Consider the following 17438-nt stretch of genomic DNA (forward strand, 5'->3'; position numbering starts at 1 on the left):
TGTGTGTGTGTGTGTGTGTGTGTGTGTGTGTGTGTGTTCATATGTGTACACATGAGATACGAGGATGGAATTTTTTTCAGTTCTGAGAATAGAACCCATGGCTTCACATATGCTAGGTATGTGCTCTATAACCACCTGACTGTATTGCCACCCACCAAATAAATGACTGTTTGACATGACCCAACTCAAGCTGAACAATATCTTTGTCTTTCCTGTGACTTTCTACATAGGATCTCTAAAAGTGTTTTTTTTTTTCTTACTTTAACCTGCAAATAAAAGTGATTCTCACAGAAACTAGAGCTGTACCACAAAGTCCTATCCCTTCTCCTTCCAGAAACCATTAAAGACTCCTCTGTTCTCTTTACAGGCGATGTTTGAGGGCTGGCACACCATGGCACATAGAGGAGCAAGGTATGCTGTGGCTGGCGTGGATAATTTGACTGAGGTTGACTTTGGGGTTTTGGAGCGCTGCAGCTTGGGTTTCCTTGACTGATACTGTGCAATCCTGGCTGTTGTGTCTAACAGTGGTCCTTTTCAGGTCTCCCCAGGTACAAAACCTGAACCAAATCTTCCAGTTCTGTTCTGCACACCTGGCTTGAGCACATCTGGCTGAGCTGAGCTTCTCCTTCAGTGAAGAGCTTCCACTGGTCTAAAAGGCAAACACAGAATGGTTAAGAGTATGTAAGATCAAAGCTGAACTACCTAGGAATACAACCAATTCCCTTCATTCGTTCCCACATCCTTGTAGCACTATCCAGACATTTTAAATATGAAAGGCAAGTGGTTTCATAAAAAAAAAAAAGGCACCCCCACACAAGTATGTTTCTCGGATAGAGACAGAAAATAAGACATGGACTTTCCACTTTGATACATAGCATTTAATAGATATCCCCAAATGAGATGCAACTGTTCCCCCATGAGCAAATGCTAAGCACTATGTTTAGAAAGCTTTTTTAAAAGATTTGATTTTAAACAGTGTGTTTGTGGGGTGGGAGGTGATACGGTGTATGTGAGTGCAGGTGCCCACAGGGTTCATTAGTACCAGACCCCTCCTGGAGCAGAAGTTGTGAACTACCCTCATGTGGGTACTGGAAACTGTACTTAAATCTTCTGGAAGAACAGGTCACACTCTTCAACCACTGAATCAGCTCCATCCCCTGTGTTTAGAATTTTTACAGGGTACTCAGCATTCATAAACTACAGTCTGCTGGCTTGCTCTATAGGTGGCTCCCTTCACATCAAGTTTTTAAAAAAATGCCTGTGGACAGCAATATCTACTGAATTACTGGACCGCAGCTTGCTTTCTTTTGGCCCATTCTTTTCAGTGGTTTGGGTTACTTGATTATTTATCATCATTTCCCCCAGTTCCTCTCTTCCTTTGTCAAGAACTACTCATATTTATTTTCTTCTATATCTCCATGTCCTTATGCATCCTTGGCACCCTGAAATGCCATCCTACGGCTGCTTCTAGCATTCTATTCTCATACTGGCACAGCCCTTTCCACTCTTAACTTGGCAGTGTCACTTCTATTTGCCTGCTGATACACAACAGATCCTCACTTTTCTTTTAATTTCTATCTTCCTGGTGATGAAATCTGGGGAACGCTGAGCCCAAGGTCAGGAAACTCCTTTTCATCCTAAGCCAGTTTTGAACCTCAATGCTTCCCTACTCACATGAAGATATAACTGAGACTTGATCGTTCTGCTTATTTCTCCCTTAAATTCTCTCTATTCTTCATGCCTCAGTAGGAAAATAAAAGACAAAAAGAAGACAAAGTTTATCAAAGCCTTACTATGTGCCGGGCTATGGAGGCGAATTATGTGAATGCATTGGGCTTGTTTCTGTGCCCCCAGGTGACTCCTTTAGATCATTTCACTACCACCTTCTTTAAGACTGTACAATGTTTGGGACACACACACAGTATCTACTTCCATTACCCATCTGCAATCTTAATTACTATGGGCACAGGGTATGTCTAAATCAGCTTGATGTCCTCTGGAGCCCAATCAATCCAGTGGCTTGCACACAAAACAAACTGAAGGGTGTTCTATGGTGGAAGAGTCATTTCGAAAGTCGCACCATTGCTCCCTGGCCCCTAGTCTCTGTCTCCTTTATTCCTTACTCCCTCCTAGAAATTTCCTAACTCCTGCAGTCAAATTCTCATACTGTTCATTTTAATTTCTATCCATCTTTCCAAAGACATACAGAAGACCTTTCTAGGTAGTTCTCAGGCATCCTGATGAACATACATTCCAAGCAGAGGTCCTTACTCACCAATACCTACTTATTCTTTAGCTTTTCATTGGTGAATGGCATCACTATCTACCCAATCTATAAAGTTATTAATACTGGAGCCATTCCAAAGTAATTCCCTCCTCCCTGTGACATGTGTCCTGTTGACTTAGTTTTAGAAATCTCTCTCATGGTGATCCATCCTCTCTTGTCTCACAGACCATATAGTGTGAAAACTTTCTAATTCAGACTTTCCCCAGCTTGGTCACTAAACGGTGCACCCCCACGCCACACAGCTAGCTCCTCTTTCTAAAGGCCAGATGGAAGCGCACTGCTTACTAACCTCTAGTGCTGTGCTAGTATAAAGTAAATCTAACGTCTTAGCATTGCAAACAAGTCTTGTAGCATGGAATCACCAAGGCTAGTGCTTCTTAAATCTATCAAAGAGCCCAGAGCACCACGTTGATATCATTGTGTTGATCATATTGTGTAGCAACTACCAATGTTACTTGCTTTGTGTGTGTACTTTTCACTGGCTTCTTCTAAGCCTTTGGACTACTTTATACCAACTCTTTTCATCTTCATTGCACCCTATGCGGCCTTGGTGATCATTCCTCACCCCCACCCACAGTTCTTGTTTGCTCCTGCCTGAATCTTCTCTTAGGCTGCACCTTCACCCTGGACTGATTTCTTGACCTGTTGCCCAGTCACACCCTTTTCTTTGAAAAAGCACCTCCTCCCTGAAGCCTTCCTCAAGCCTTCCTAAGCCCACCTGGCTCCAGTCTCATTGTTCTTTGCGGATTCCCCTGAGCACTTAGGAATTTAACTCCTCACAGCTCTTCTAATTCACACCGAAGGCCTGCTCTTGTTCTGTCTTGCCCATTAGAAATTCCCTGTGGATAGAAATCTGGTGAATTTTATCCCATTAGAAGTGCTCCCCACCCATCCCCACCCCAGCAGAATCTAGTCCCTAAGCTCCATCTAGTGTAGAAAGTGGGAGAGCTGCACGTCTGCAGGAATGCCTAGATGCTTTTAAAGAAACATGAGCACCTAGTGGACGTTCTAAAAGAGTCAGAGAACTTCGCTGTAACATAGAACTGATAGGGATTCTTTATCTCCATCTCTCTTCCTCATCCCCAGAGAACATAGCCTTCCAGATACTAAGACTCCACAATTACACCATACCTGAAATATTATGAAGCATCCTTCTACCCTCTTGGGCCTTGGTTTATCAGTTTGTAAACGACATTTAAGAATCCTTGCCCTGAAATTGCTTGTATGTGGACTGTACCATAATTTGTATTCATCATGCCCAAGTTTTCCCAGTTTTCACTCAGACACCCTATTGGCTGCCTGGTCCTCCAAAAGAGAAACAGAACTTTCCCTAATGTTGCCACTGAGCATTCTTTGTGTTCCCTGAGAATACAGAGGTACTTCGTGGGTGCCTATGCTACATTTAAAAGTTAGAGGTGGTTTCCAGCAAGGAGTAAAAGGAGGATCCACTTACTCAAGGTGGTCCGAGTAACTAGCTTGAAATGATGGAGCTCCCCAAACATCCTCTTGGAAATCTTCTCAATGTGGAAGTGCTGGAGAATGCCTAGGGCCAAGCACAAAGTAGAGCAGGTGATGAAATATTTTCTATCTCTTTTTGGAAGCAAAGACCCTCTTTTCTGCCCAAGCTGAGCATATAATCTCATTACTGGGTCTTAGGAGTATTGAGCTAGGCTGTGTAATGTACTTAACCAGGAACTTGGACGGTTCAGGGATTTTAATTGACTCCATTTGTTTCCTTGGCTCACTGGCCTTTCTTTAGCTTCTCCTGGGATTGGAGATAAGGAAGGTAGTACTTTTGACCATGGGACTTCTGCCTACGCAAAGCATGAGCACTGGTTGGAGCTTCTGTAGCCAAAGGCAGTATTATAAGTTCTGCCTTTGTCCATAATTTGGGTAGACTAGTTCCTGCCAAACCACCAGGCTGCCCTCCTGGCTAAACAATAAAAAGCCAGTAGTAGAATCACAGGCACATTATTTATGTAAATGGAGAAGCTACCCCAATTCCTAAATTCACACAGAAGAGCAAATTTTTCCTTTGGGAAATAGTCATAATTCCTGTAGGCATCTCTTAACAAGCAAGCAAGCAAACAAATAAAACCTAAACAAATGGTGTATGGGTGTGGGGGGATTCTTATTAATCTCCCCATAGTTTCCAGTTTGCTTAAATAGTTTCTATTAGAGACAGGTAAATAGCTAAAACATGCCAAGGAGTTAAGGAGCAACATGTCACCAGTTCACTTAAACTCAGTGGTCAACAGTAAATAAAGAAGACAAAGCTTGGATTTTGCTGTGCCCAGAAAGCATAAACCTCCCTTCAGTCTGAGTAAAGGCTTCTGATATGTTCTACTGGCAAATTGTGAGCCATCTGTACTCTAGTGGGGTGAAGTATATGTGACTTGGATCACCGCTTGAGAAACCATCAGAGCAGTTCTTAGTCCCAGGTGACTAGTAAGCAAACACACCATGGAGTTAAAGATAGAAAATCAACATGCTTAGATATAAAGCCAAAATAAACATGGCTGAAAAACATATGTGTACCCTATCATACTTTTTAATGGGTGGGGGAGAAAAGGCAAGGCTGTTGGGAAAAGGAAAGAGAAAAGATGCAGTAAAAAATATAGCAGCGTTTCTCAAAGTAGGATCCAAATACCACTTCAATTAGTATCACAAGTTTTTGCCTTAATCATGAAATGTTTATAATGCATCCAAGGCCTATTACATTCTCATCTCTGGAGAAGGACTAGCTGGCAGCACCTTAGTACAGTTCTGTGCATGATGTTGAAGCATACACATGTTTGAACACTAGTTATTATCGTTGCTATTTTGAGGCAGGGGCTTACTTTGTAGTCCTGGCTGGTTTACAACTATGTAGAGCAGGCTGTCCTTGAATTCAAAGAGATCCACCTGTGTTTGCCTCCCAAGTAAAAAGATTAAAGGTATGTGCCACTATACCTGGCTATTTGAGTATGCTTGAGCTTTGGACAGGAGGTAGGTTCAACGGATAAAGGATATATCTTGTTGTCCAAGAGAAAATCTTAAGCTTACCATTGGCTTTCTGAAAACCTTGACCAATCAAGATCAGCACTAGTCTTGTATATATATCATGGTGGTGTGAACAGATAGATGTAGGAGCACACTGAGTATTAAAAAGAATATTGGTCATTGTTGTGGCTGCTGTGAAGAATCAGAAAGGCAACTGGATATCACGACAGGATTGTTTTGAGTGAGATTATAATCTTTTCAGTGTGAGTGCATACCTGCATGCTGCATGCATGCATGCGTGTGTGTGTGTGTGTGTGTATAGGCACTTGTGCACCACACTACGCACGTGAGGGTCAGAGGACAATTTACTTGTGAGATTCAATTCCACCAATGTGAGTTCTAGGGATGGAACTGCAATCATCAGGCTTGTCACCAAAACTTTACATAGTGAGCCCAAGATCATAATCTTTTTGAAAGTCGGAAGGATGTTTTAAATTTATCTTAATCCAGAGTGCATGGCGTAATTCCACAGACATAGCTTCACACTGGAAGAATGGGTTTTCCTGTTTCTTGAGCTTTGTATTGGAAATGTAGGCTGCAGTTCATTAGTTTACAATGTTGGTCATAGATTAGAATCACTTTGAGGACTTACAGAAATATACTGATGGATGCACTTTCCTTGCTCAGACAACAAATTAATCTCTGGCAGTAGGGCTTAGGTATCAGATATGAAAATAGAACCAAGGCAAAACAAAACAACCAGTTGGTTCAATGATGATTCTATGCAGCCAGAAAGAGAAAAAAAAGAGTGTGCTCTTCCTTATTTGTGGAGCCCACCTTCTAATTTGTATATATGTATAATTTTGTGAGAGTATGCATATGTATTCATGATGGGAAGCTAGAAGAAAAAAAAGGCTTTAAGGGAGATATGTACAGAAGGCAACAGCAATTAATATGAAAGTAGAAGGGGAAATATCAGGTGTGAAGGAGTTTGTGAAAGTTAGTCAGGAAAATGGGATTGGTCAAACAAACAAACAAACAAACAAACAAACAAACTAACTAACTAACTAATTAGTGAACGAATGAACCAATGAACTATATATGAAAACCTGCTACTTTTGTAACCTAATTACAAAATAAAAATGAAATTAGAAAAGACATATTGGTCAAAACTGAACTACATGCTTTTCCTTCAGAAATTATAAAAATGAAAATAATAGAAGAATAAGTGACAAAAAGATGTATAAGGGAGAATGTATCTATTATTGAAAAATTTAATGAAAACAAAAGGCTTTGTTATCGGAAGAAAAAAGAATCCCTCCATCAGATTTTGGTGCTGTGAAAATGATAACCTTGGGAATCTTAAGAGTTAATAGTTAATCCTTAGCACAGGCTGTGTTAAAATTGAAAGCATAATATCTATGCTAGACACCTGCCAGTTACTAAGCAACAGGATAATTTCTGACCCAAACATAAGAACATGTTGAAGCAAAATTAAGGCAAGTCGTTCTTTCTCTGCTACACTCAAAACCACAAATTCAGTGTTGTTTTGCTCACCCTTTTGAATAGTCCAAACGTGGACCTCTACTTGAGGTGGTCTCTCAGTCTCCAGTGCTACTTTTCTGGTTGTCTCTCCATCCTCCATGAACACAGACTCATATACAGGCATGGTTTCTTCTCCACAAAAGGAACCTTTGCTGTCAAAGTTTTGGCTTGGAGGTTCTTCTGGAACCAGGAAGCAAGTAGAGGTTTGGCATAGATTTTTTTTAAACTAGAAATGAACTTCTGTATTTAGCCATCTCAGTGTTTATAATCGTTGACACTGATCAGGAGTCAACATCAACAGGAACATTATTACAGAAACAAGGTTTCCAGATTTACCTCACTAACTCAGCTCCAGCTGATCCTTTAGCAGCCATTAAATTACCAAGACACATAGAACCTCTCATTAGTTCATGTGATGACAGAATCCATGACTGTGTAGGGTACACCCAGAAACTGAGCTGGATCTCCCTACAACAGTCACTGAGAAGTGGATTTCAATGAAGAGGAATAGTATAGCCGGGTGTACATTTCTTAGGTACTTAAGAAAGAATTGAATTTTCCATACTAGAGTAGAATTGTGTTCTGTCCAGCCCCATGTTGCTAAAAGAGTCCCAGGAAATGGGCTGAAAGAGCTTTAGTTAGCTTCTCTGACATCATTTCTGTATACTTAGAAAACACCCATGACACTCACTTATGTGCATATACTTGCCCAACATATTCATCCAAATTGGCTTGACATTTCTGAATGCTCTTTGATTTGTTTGTAAGAGGAATGATAATAATGGATCAGCACCAGTGCCAAAATCTAGATGTCAGATTAGTCATGTGTATGCTATGCCAAAGGAACGGCTAGAAGATATACAAAAAAATTGGTCAGATCCACCATCTGTGTGTGGATCATATCCTATGTATACTGAACTGTTGAACTTCAGCTCCTAGGAATAACGAAAGGCACCAGCCCCATAATTCTTGGCATTTCACAGGACATTCCCCTTTGCCCAGGCCCTGTACCAAAAAATAAGCCCCCCCCCGGTTGATTATTGGTGAGTTGTCCCTTTGCTAGGTGTGTATTCAAGGTGTATAATTCAAATAAAGAACAATGAAGAAAAAACTTTACAACCATAAAACCTTTGAGACTCTATAGAAGCCATCTCTCAGAATAGCTGAACTGTCAGTGATGAAACCACTTAAGGGTTGAATGTTTGGGGGAATCTGTAACTCACACTCACTGTTGTCTAATCAGACATACTGGACTGGACACTGTGATCAAATTGCTATTGTATGTCTCCTTTAGACCTGATTAAGTTTCTTCTCTACCTCCATTCTATCATGATCTCTTGACAGTTCCATTTGGATCATTCACTTTGTGGATTATCCTTAGAATCAAGCTTCCTTTCTCCCCTTCTCTTTCTTTTTAGCCATTTGATTACTTGGCATCTTGGCAGGCCAGTCCGTTTTTGTTTTTGTTTTTTTTTTTTGTTTGTTTGTTTTTTTTTTTGGTAATGTTAGATAATTAAGGGCTGTGTGTTAAGTTTTCAAATGGGAAGAAGGGACGTCTAGGAATTCAATTGTTACCTTTACAAGGAAGGCTGAATGTTGGCTATGGATGTAACTGACACATGTAACCTGATGTCACTAGAAGTCATATGCTTAGAGTTTTTCCGGGTATCCCTGAGTATCCCAACGAGTCATTTGGAAGCACCAACCCCTCCTAAGATTTGGACTTACACAACTGAAGAAATCCACAAACAACAAAACCCCATTAACAACTTGGCCCTAGTTGAAACTGGAAGACCCTACAAGAGGCAGATTCTGTCCTTAGACAGATGTATTCGATAACATCTTGCACTTTTCCCAGTTGCTCAAGGCACCTCACCTCCATGCTCGTCTACTCTCATCTCCTTTTCAGCGAACCGTGCCACAGTTGAAGTCATTGCTGGCCATGTCCATTCCCCATGAGAACACTATCCTGCGCCATCTAGAACTAAGAAACTTAGATACCATTATTTTGGGAGATGGTGATGACAGATAAAGATGTGTTATCTCAGCTCAGGAAAGTTTTTATGATCAAATCCCAAAAGAAGTGTGTAAGGAATTCTAGGTATCAGGGCAGCAGGACCAAGGGTATGAGAAGTGAGTTGGGAAACCTGTAGTCAATCCAGGAAGTGAACACTGACATAAAAGGGAAGGCTGGCCTCTAGTAGAGCTATAGAAGAGAGGCAGCACTTCCATGCTTTACCTTGCTTCACTTGTGTTTGTTGCTGATGGATCCTGCTATCATTTGTTAGGATGGACTTTAGGCTTGGTCACAAGTGAACTTTCTTTCTTCCCTACCAAAACAATATTCTTTTTCTTTCACTGCTTTGTCAATTTTCCTCTAGATCATGAACCATTATTTTAATAGGCCACTGATGGTGTGATATTCCTGTTTGTGGACCCTTGCATGGCATCCATCAACATCACATTTTCAGAGAAGCCTTCCTTTACCACTGTTTAGAAATTTTTTTCACTAGTCACCATCTCCTTATCTTGTGCCATTTCCCTTCACAGTCCCCATTACCTGCTAAAATTAATGTTCTTGATTTGGTTTCACCATGTTTCTTCTCCACGACAATGCAAGAACCAGGCTGTAGCCTTTGCCTGTCTTGTTCACCCCTCAGTCTTCAGTGTTTGTGTTTCCATGCAGTAGGTACTAAACATGTGTCTTTTAAGGTGATCATAAGACAAACTCCTTAATGCTTTGCAGGTGCTGAATTTCTGTATAGGTTCCTGGCCATGCAGACAGAGACTCTTGGGCAATATGACCCCTAGGAATGGTTTAAAGTGCACAAACCCAGGTCTGGTTCCGAGAGAGAGAAAAGTACATAGAATAATATTGGAACTCTCTCATTCCATGATGTCAGATGGACATGTTATCTCAACATATCTGATTAGGATGGCAAACAGTCAAAATAGCTCATCAGGGGAAACAAAATTCAGTCAGTCCGATTGTATAATATATTGACAATTGGGATTCTGGAAGGTGGTTTTTAAAACAACAACTTTTATTATGTTTTCAAGTGATGAAAGTAATACATGTTTACTATTGAAAATTTAAAAATACAAGTGAAAGAAGAAAATAGGAATACTTAATAAGTCAGTTATCCAAAGATGATCTCTGTAAACATTCTGTCATAGTCCCTTCCAGGCTTTGAAAAAAAATCTAAACACAGACAAACTCCTTCTTAAACACAAAAATTAATTATAATATACATATTTTTATAGCTTGCATTTTAACTTAGTATTTCCACGTCAGCAGTCTTAGTCTTCAATGACTTTAATGTCTGCATAATTTTCCACAGTGCACTTATACCATAATTTAGCCATTCCCTTATGAGTGAATTTTCTGACCATTGTTAAGTTTTCACTATTATAAATAACACTGCACCAAGAAATCCTGGTTTTTAGACCTTTATGTGTCTCCATTTACTTTCTCAGAGGTGGAGTTGCTTATCTTTGGATGCTTTAAAAACACAGCCAACTGGAGAGGGAAATTATTTTTTAAACTAATGCATGCTCAGTTCCAATTTTCTCCATTTATTTCAAATACTCATATGAATAAAATCCCAAGTACAGTGTGAAATGAGATTTTTGTCTGAAAATAAAAGAATCAAATTGGAATACCTTATCTTCAGTATGTAGGTAATTATTGATATTTTTTAACCATAGATTATCCTTTAAGTGTAAATGTTAACCCTTTGTCCCAAGAGATTGGGGATTGCAACTGACATAAAGATTTATGGACTAAATGAGATCACAGACTTTGAAGTGTCAATAAGTCACCATGCTTGGGTGGCCCTGATATCCATATAATTCCTAGAATATGGTCCTACCTACCCCTAATAAGCATGCTTCCACCTGAATTTTAGTATGCTGATTTCTCTACTATTAGTTAGCCCTTATCCTTTATATATCCACATCCTGTCCCTGTGACTTTCACCATGGGAGATGAAGGCCATTAGAGTTATCTTAAATCTTTACTTCCCAAACTTTAATATACTTCAAGTAGAATCACTTGACGATCTTAACTGCTGATGTGTATGCAGAGCAGGTGGAGGCCTGAGAGTCAGCTTTTATAATTATCTCTTAGGTGCTGCTGGTCCACAAACCACATTTTAAAGGACAAGACCATGAGCCACTGCGAGTAGACAGCAATTGTTCTCAAACTTTTCTGCACATCAAAGAAGGCACTAAAAAGGGGGGCACTAAAAAGGGGGGTCCAAGCCCATGCCACAATCCAAATCAATTAGACTGCAATCTCTTGGAGATGAGGCACAGGTACTATTAGAACCTTCCTGGGGATTCCAATGTACAGACAATTTCAGGAATCATTGGATCACATGAAGATACTCATGTATTTACACTAAGTGCATGCTTGACTGCTAGGCAGGAGTGAATGCTTAATGGAAGAGATAAATCCACCTCCATTTTAAAAAGTGTTTGTTTTTCACTTGTATTTACGTAAATTCTTTTCAGAAGGCCTAAGAAATGATAAATTCATGTGCATAGGAATGGCTAATTTAGTGATAGCGGAATTCTGGGATTGGGGTGGTGGCTGTAGGAAGTCACTTGCTTTAACATCTCATTTGGAAGAAAAAGAAATGGAGGCTCATAAAGGTGAAGGTGCTTGTTCTAGATCTCACAGGAAAGCTGTAGCAAGCCGAAGTTACAATGCCAATAGTGGAGAGGGTAATGTTTTTATGTAGCTCATGTCTTAAAAACCACCATTTTAATAATTTGTGTTTAGATTAGATCAGCAACATTTTCAAGTAGAAAAGACAATGGGCTGGAAGTGACCTGGGTTTGACATCTTGATTGTCTTATCAATTAGTTTCATGACTCTGGCAAAGTCAGTTTATATACTTTACTGTTCTTGTCATTAATGAAGAAATAATATAATTATAGGATTTTAGAGTTGAAAGATGGTGAAGGGGAGGTAGAGGTTAGATAATAGATTCTAAAATGCCATTAGAATGAATGGTTTCTTTAGCACAGTGGAGTTACTATATCAAAAACCCAACTGATGATAAATTTTAAAATGACTAGAAGAGTCTAGGGACAAATATCCGAGGAGAGAGAATGATAATTACCCTGATTTGATAATTATACCTTGTATATTTGTCTTGAATTAACATACTGTACCCCATAAGTATATACAGATACAATATCTCAGAATTTTTAAAAAGAAATTGCAAATTAAAATATCAATGTGGAGCACAGTAATAAACTTTAAAATTTTCACATGGGGTAAGATACTTGTGGATTTGATGCATTTGGATCAGAATCTAATTTCTCTCCACTGTAACTCATTTATATCTCATCTGAAAAGAGTACTGGATTATGTCTTGAGGTGAGTTGGTGATTTAAACCATGAAAGGTGTGACTTTTTCTAAAACAGTGATAACGTGAACTCTCTAATTTAGAAAAGCAAGAACAAGATAAGCAACTTGGCATGTGTTTGACTTTATAGACAAAAGAAACTCTGAGTAGTTAATTCCTTCAAAGCAACCATCAGTGTCTCAGAAGAGGAAAGGATGAAGTTCATTCTTGCTAGAACTATTATCGTTAGAACTATAAGACAGGTCATTTATAATTTTGATGAACAAAGAAGACTGAATAGGACTATGTGTGAATCTCATTCAACCAAAGGCAGGGCCTCCAGCCAATGCACCTTTTGCCTTTTTACCTGGGCACACCTTGCAGCACTTTCCATCTATTTTTTGAGGATACTTGCAGGGATATCGATTGGGGCAGTGGATTTTCTTACATTCTTGCTTGGTGACATTACAAGTGCATAGTACACATTCCACAACGCCAAATGCTCGTAGATTTGGGTGCCAGGACTCTCCATGAGAGTACGTCTTTCCATTGGAAACACACACTGGAAAAAAACACAGGAGTAGAGAGAGTGAAGATGAATTACAAGGTTTAAAGCACTACTCCTGAATTCTTTAAAACATCATAATCCTTTGTTTTGAGCAAGAAGATGCATTTACAGAGATAGTCTCCTACCACAGCACTGTCTGAGTGATAAGCTACATTCAATCGTTATTCACGTGCATTTGCAGCAGCCTCTGGATGCTTATAAATAGTCTGAAAAATAGTGGGCAAATTGCAAATAGTTTATCAATGGGCTAGGTAGTGAATGAATACCTTAAATTGGAGTTCTATTAGTCTTGAACATCTGATAAAGAATCTCAAGTAGAATGTAGTCTTTTTAATATCTCCAGTGCCACAGAAAATGTGTGTGGTCTAACTAGTTGTGCTTCTGGGTATTTCCCAAAGAGATTTGCTATCTAGGAGGGCTAGATGCAAAAACTGCTTCTTTCCAAAGGGCCAATTTCATGTAAATCCCAAATCAAGTCCATTCAGAATATTAAATTTCTATGAAGGCCTATCCTACCCATATAGCTGGATAGGCATTGGATTTAATGTTGCCAAACTATGTTTGGATACAGGAAGAGGGATGCTAAGACAAGAGTGAGAGGAAAAGGACACACATTGTGCTAGGTAACTTGTGAGGTGGTTGCACTTAGGTCTTATTCTTTTTTCCAAGTTTCCAAGAGATTTTTCCAAGTTTCCCATTGGTAGCTGTTGTAGAAATGTGGCTACAGCAAGTAAGTTCTTGCCTTATAGACAACTCAGGCAGTTGTTGAGGGGAAAAATAGTCATTGACTCAACATTTTCTGAAATACCTTTAAAAAGCATGCGTCTGGACTACAGGGAGAGGGAACATATTTAGAAAAGGGGACAAAGAACATTTTTCCATATATGTCAGCTTAATGGAGCTAGGTTCCAGGAAGATAAATGGACAGGCAGTGATGTGAATGGAGATGTCTGAGAATGAATCTTCTCCATCTCTAAAAGACTGAGACTGTGGATATGGCAAGCAGTAATTGGAGTTGGGTGTGTCTTTTATTATTTCCATCATCTCATCACACCCAAGGAGACCTGTCGGCATCTTGATCAACGTTATCTCTAGGGTAGGGTGGATTGCTTTGGGCAGGGCTGAAGGAAGACATATTCCCAGTTGGGGCGTTTCTAGGAACTGACTGATTTGGCTGCAACACAGACTCAGGATGAATCATTGGGCTATTTCTTTCTCATCAAGTCCACTGGGTCACATTAAAGAATATGAACGATGTTGACTGTCTTTTATTGTACTTTGCAAGAACTGCCTGAGTACTGGGCCCTCTAACAGGTCAATCTGTGTAAAGATTTCCAAGAACCTAACCTGGAGAAGATCCCAGTGCACAGTGATTCTCAGTAGATACTAAAGAGTGAGGCTTGGGGCTATGAACAGAATCACAGATATCAGACAGGATGTATTGTTCTTTTATTCCACCCTTATCTCTTCTCTCTCCTCCTGACACAGTAACATGGTTTTCTAGAACATTTTGAACAAGTGGGTACAGAGTTGGCTTCAAGAACATTTTGGCAGGATTCACGTTTCAAATGGAGGAGGCTTGTTGCTTTTCTTTTGTGATTTTTAACAACAATCTAAGAGTCTGCACCTCAGTTATTATGGAGAGAGCTCAGGTAAAGTGTGATCCATTCTCAGGGAACACAGGGCAGGCAGCATTATTTAGAGTTCTATAGATAAGTGTTGTCTTCCTTCTAAACCTTTGGACTATGGGAACAATCCAGACTGAGCAGAATCTCACACTCTGCAGTGGAATAAAATGTAGCCTTAGAAGGGAAGGCAGCCTCCTCCCACCGACAAAATTCCAGAAGATGATTTTGAATCATCCAGCTGGGGTTTGGGCGTTAAGGTGAAGACAAGAGATTCTTCAGTGAACTCTAACAGAAAGGTCAAAAGAGAAGGGCTGTATCCAAATAAATGTGTCAGATAAAGAAATTTGAAGCAGCCAGGGCTTTTGTAGGACACCAAGGCTGTCAGGGGATGAGCTTCTACTGTGAAAAATGAAGAGTTCTTAGGGAAATTATGTTATATGAAGCTTTCAAAGTCTATTTTTGTCCTCGATCAGTTTTTAAGGTTTGCAATGCTTCCAGAGCAAAGGGAATCTACTGGGGGTAATTTAGGATTGAAAATTCCAACTGTGTCTTTACCTAACTCTTCTTCCTTCCATAATGTTGTATCAGAAAGCCTCGCGAATTAAAAGCCATACATTTCAAGTCAAACACAGGTCAACAATGCGTATTTCTAACAAGTTTAATAACTATTTTTTTTATTAAATTGCATTTGGAGTTTTCTCTTTAGCGGGTACATTTTAAAAAGTGATGTTTTTATGTATAATCTGAAATTTACATCTAACTAGTAACAGACTAGCTTTGTCTTGACCAGCTCTGTTGGGCTTCATCCTAAGACCTCTTTGTAATGGATTGTTTTTCATTCATTTGGTTTAATAATTTACTTTTATCTTGTTCAAAGAATTACCTTTTGATTTATTTTTCTCTCTAAAGAAAATAAAGCATGCTTGTGGTTATGTAAAATGGAACCAGTCGAGCTCTGGTTCAAAAAAACTGATTGACAGGATACCTAATAAACTCAGAATCAGTCAATATTATGCCATTCTCTTCTTCCCACCTCCATAATTGGACTTGGGGTATTTGAGGCCAGAGGGGAGAAAACTGGATCAGTGAACACATATGGATGCATATGCAACCAGACTCATGGCTGAGTTTACTACAGTGTTAACCTGCTCAGTAGTCCCAGTGCTCAGATAGGTGGTTTCTGGACATCTCACTGGCTCACTCAATTGGAAGCATGATCCTCATTAGCAAAATCTCTAAGATTGGATCCAAGAATATCTAACAAGAGTCCCAGTAGAAAGGCTCAACACTTAACTATTGAAAAGAGTTTCCGAAATGTTGAGCACTGAGTACCTTTGAATGTTGGGTGTCCTGCTTATTTAAAAAAAAAAAGTGGATTTTTTTCCACAAATGACCTCCAACTCCCAGAGGCAATGTTTACAGTGTTAGAGGCTGCCTCATAAGCAGAAAAGCTACCTATGTATACACTACTCTGGTTGCATCTGGGAAAATTCCTATAAGTTACCTCCAGTCACTTGTTCATATCCATTTTGCAGACTTCATATTAAGTGATCCATAGGTAAGTATACAGTTTTTTTTTAAGGGAAAAAGTGCTCTGTCCCATAAATGTTCTGTCATTCTCTAAATATCAAGAATGCTGAGGAGGTTACCTTTACCTTGTCCATGTTTGTGCTTGTTATTGATGACAATCTGCACGATGGTCCCGGATGCTTGCTGGGAATCTATAACAGCTCCCCGGTGACTTCTGCTCCCAGGAAAGCGGGGAAGACCTCCAGCTTGTCTGCTTGGTGGAGGATCGTAGGGAGAACGGAGGTAAGAATGTCTCTATAAATGACAAGAAAAACTGTTCAAAACAAATATCAACAATGAGATGGCAGGTATTGAGTTCCTTTACGGCAGCTATAATTCAATGGCTTTGATTTTCAGTGATGAACTCAGATCTTAATGGTATGTCTTCCTAATCCAAGAAGGGTAAGGATGCTACTATGTGAAAGCAGCATTGACAGTTTGCTGAGGTTTTTCTCTCTCCTTGGAGATGGCACAGAGAAACTCCTGGGGAAGAAAACAGCCCCAAAGGCTAACGTGCCTTCTTGCTAAGAGACTCATGTTTCCCAGTTTAAGAGTTTGTCTGCAACACAGGGCAGAAGGTAACAGGTCATAGGAAAAAGTCCAAAGTGTTGTCTAATTATGAGGAGAGATGCTTGCTGGGGAGGGTTTGTGAACGGGGCCATGAAGAGTGGGTAGACTTTTTTTTTTTTTTAACAGGCAGTTTGTGGGGAATATTCCAGGCAGAAGTTTCCAAATTGAGAAGGTGTAGCAAAGCACATAGAGTCCTTAAAAGGGAACAGTTGAAGGATAACATTCCAAAAGGGGGTTGGAGCCAGATCATGGAGGACTTTAAATGACAAGCTAAGGGGTAAGTGCTTTATTTGGTAAATGATAGAGGTGGGAGTGTGGAAGCCTTTGAGGAATTTTTTTTTTTCTTAAGTCGAGAAATGACTTAACCAAAAGTTTGTGTCAAAGCACTAAACTGAAGAAGAGGAAAAGATGGGAGTCAAATAGGGTCTCAGCAACATATCCTGAGAGTGGAAAGGCAGGCAATGTGATAGAGCACTTCACTAATACAGGAACTTTGTAGGATGCAAGTTCTGCAGAGTCAAGGACACTGTTTTGTTAACTGCTCCATCTCGGGTGTCGAGAACAATGTGCAATATCTAGACAGTATGCATCCATAGCTGTTAAGTGAATGAAAGTAGTTTCCCAAGGAAAATGCAGAGTCTTTTGGCACTGATATAGTAACCACTACTCTTTTGTCAAGAGTCTAAGGCTATGATGAGTTCAACTAGTCTCCTTCTCTTTCCCTGGAGCTGAGGCAGAGTGCAGGTAGAAGGGGATAGCCTGAATAATACTGAAGCGTTAAGGATTAGAGCATTAATACGCACTGTTGTATAACGTGTGTTATGAGTAAAGAAGGCTAAGTCCATGAAAGGGTTTCACAGGTAGTAAAAAAGGAGGATCTTATATTCACTGATACAGGTAACAGACAAACTTAGATAGTTAGGGAATCTTT

At 39.7% G+C, this 17438-nt stretch overlaps 1 protein-coding gene across 2 annotated transcripts in view; it reads right to left on the reverse strand.

Moving 5' to 3' along the window:
• Positions 1-479: 479 nt before the first annotated feature.
• The window catches only part of Chrdl1 (chordin like 1), a 105370-nt gene continuing 88411 nt past the window's right edge, over positions 480-17438 (reverse strand). The window contains exons 8-12 of one of the 2 annotated variants that reach the window (XM_029472938.1): positions 16024-16192; positions 12540-12734; positions 6827-6994; positions 3741-3830; positions 480-649 (exon numbers count right to left, since the gene is read on the reverse strand). In XM_029472938.1, coding sequence (XP_029328798.1) covers positions 519-649; positions 3741-3830; positions 6827-6994; positions 12540-12734; positions 16024-16192 — 753 coding nt within the window. In that variant the 3' untranslated portion in view covers positions 480-518. Of the gene's footprint in view, positions 650-3740; positions 3831-6826; positions 6995-9827; positions 12735-16023; positions 16193-17438 lie in introns of those variants that run through there. The other variant, XM_021153494.1, reaches the window with a different exon arrangement.

Source organism: Mus caroli, chromosome X (genome assembly GCF_900094665.2).
Source record: "Mus caroli chromosome X, CAROLI_EIJ_v1.1, whole genome shotgun sequence".
NCBI lineage: Eukaryota > Metazoa > Chordata > Mammalia > Rodentia > Muridae > Mus > Mus caroli.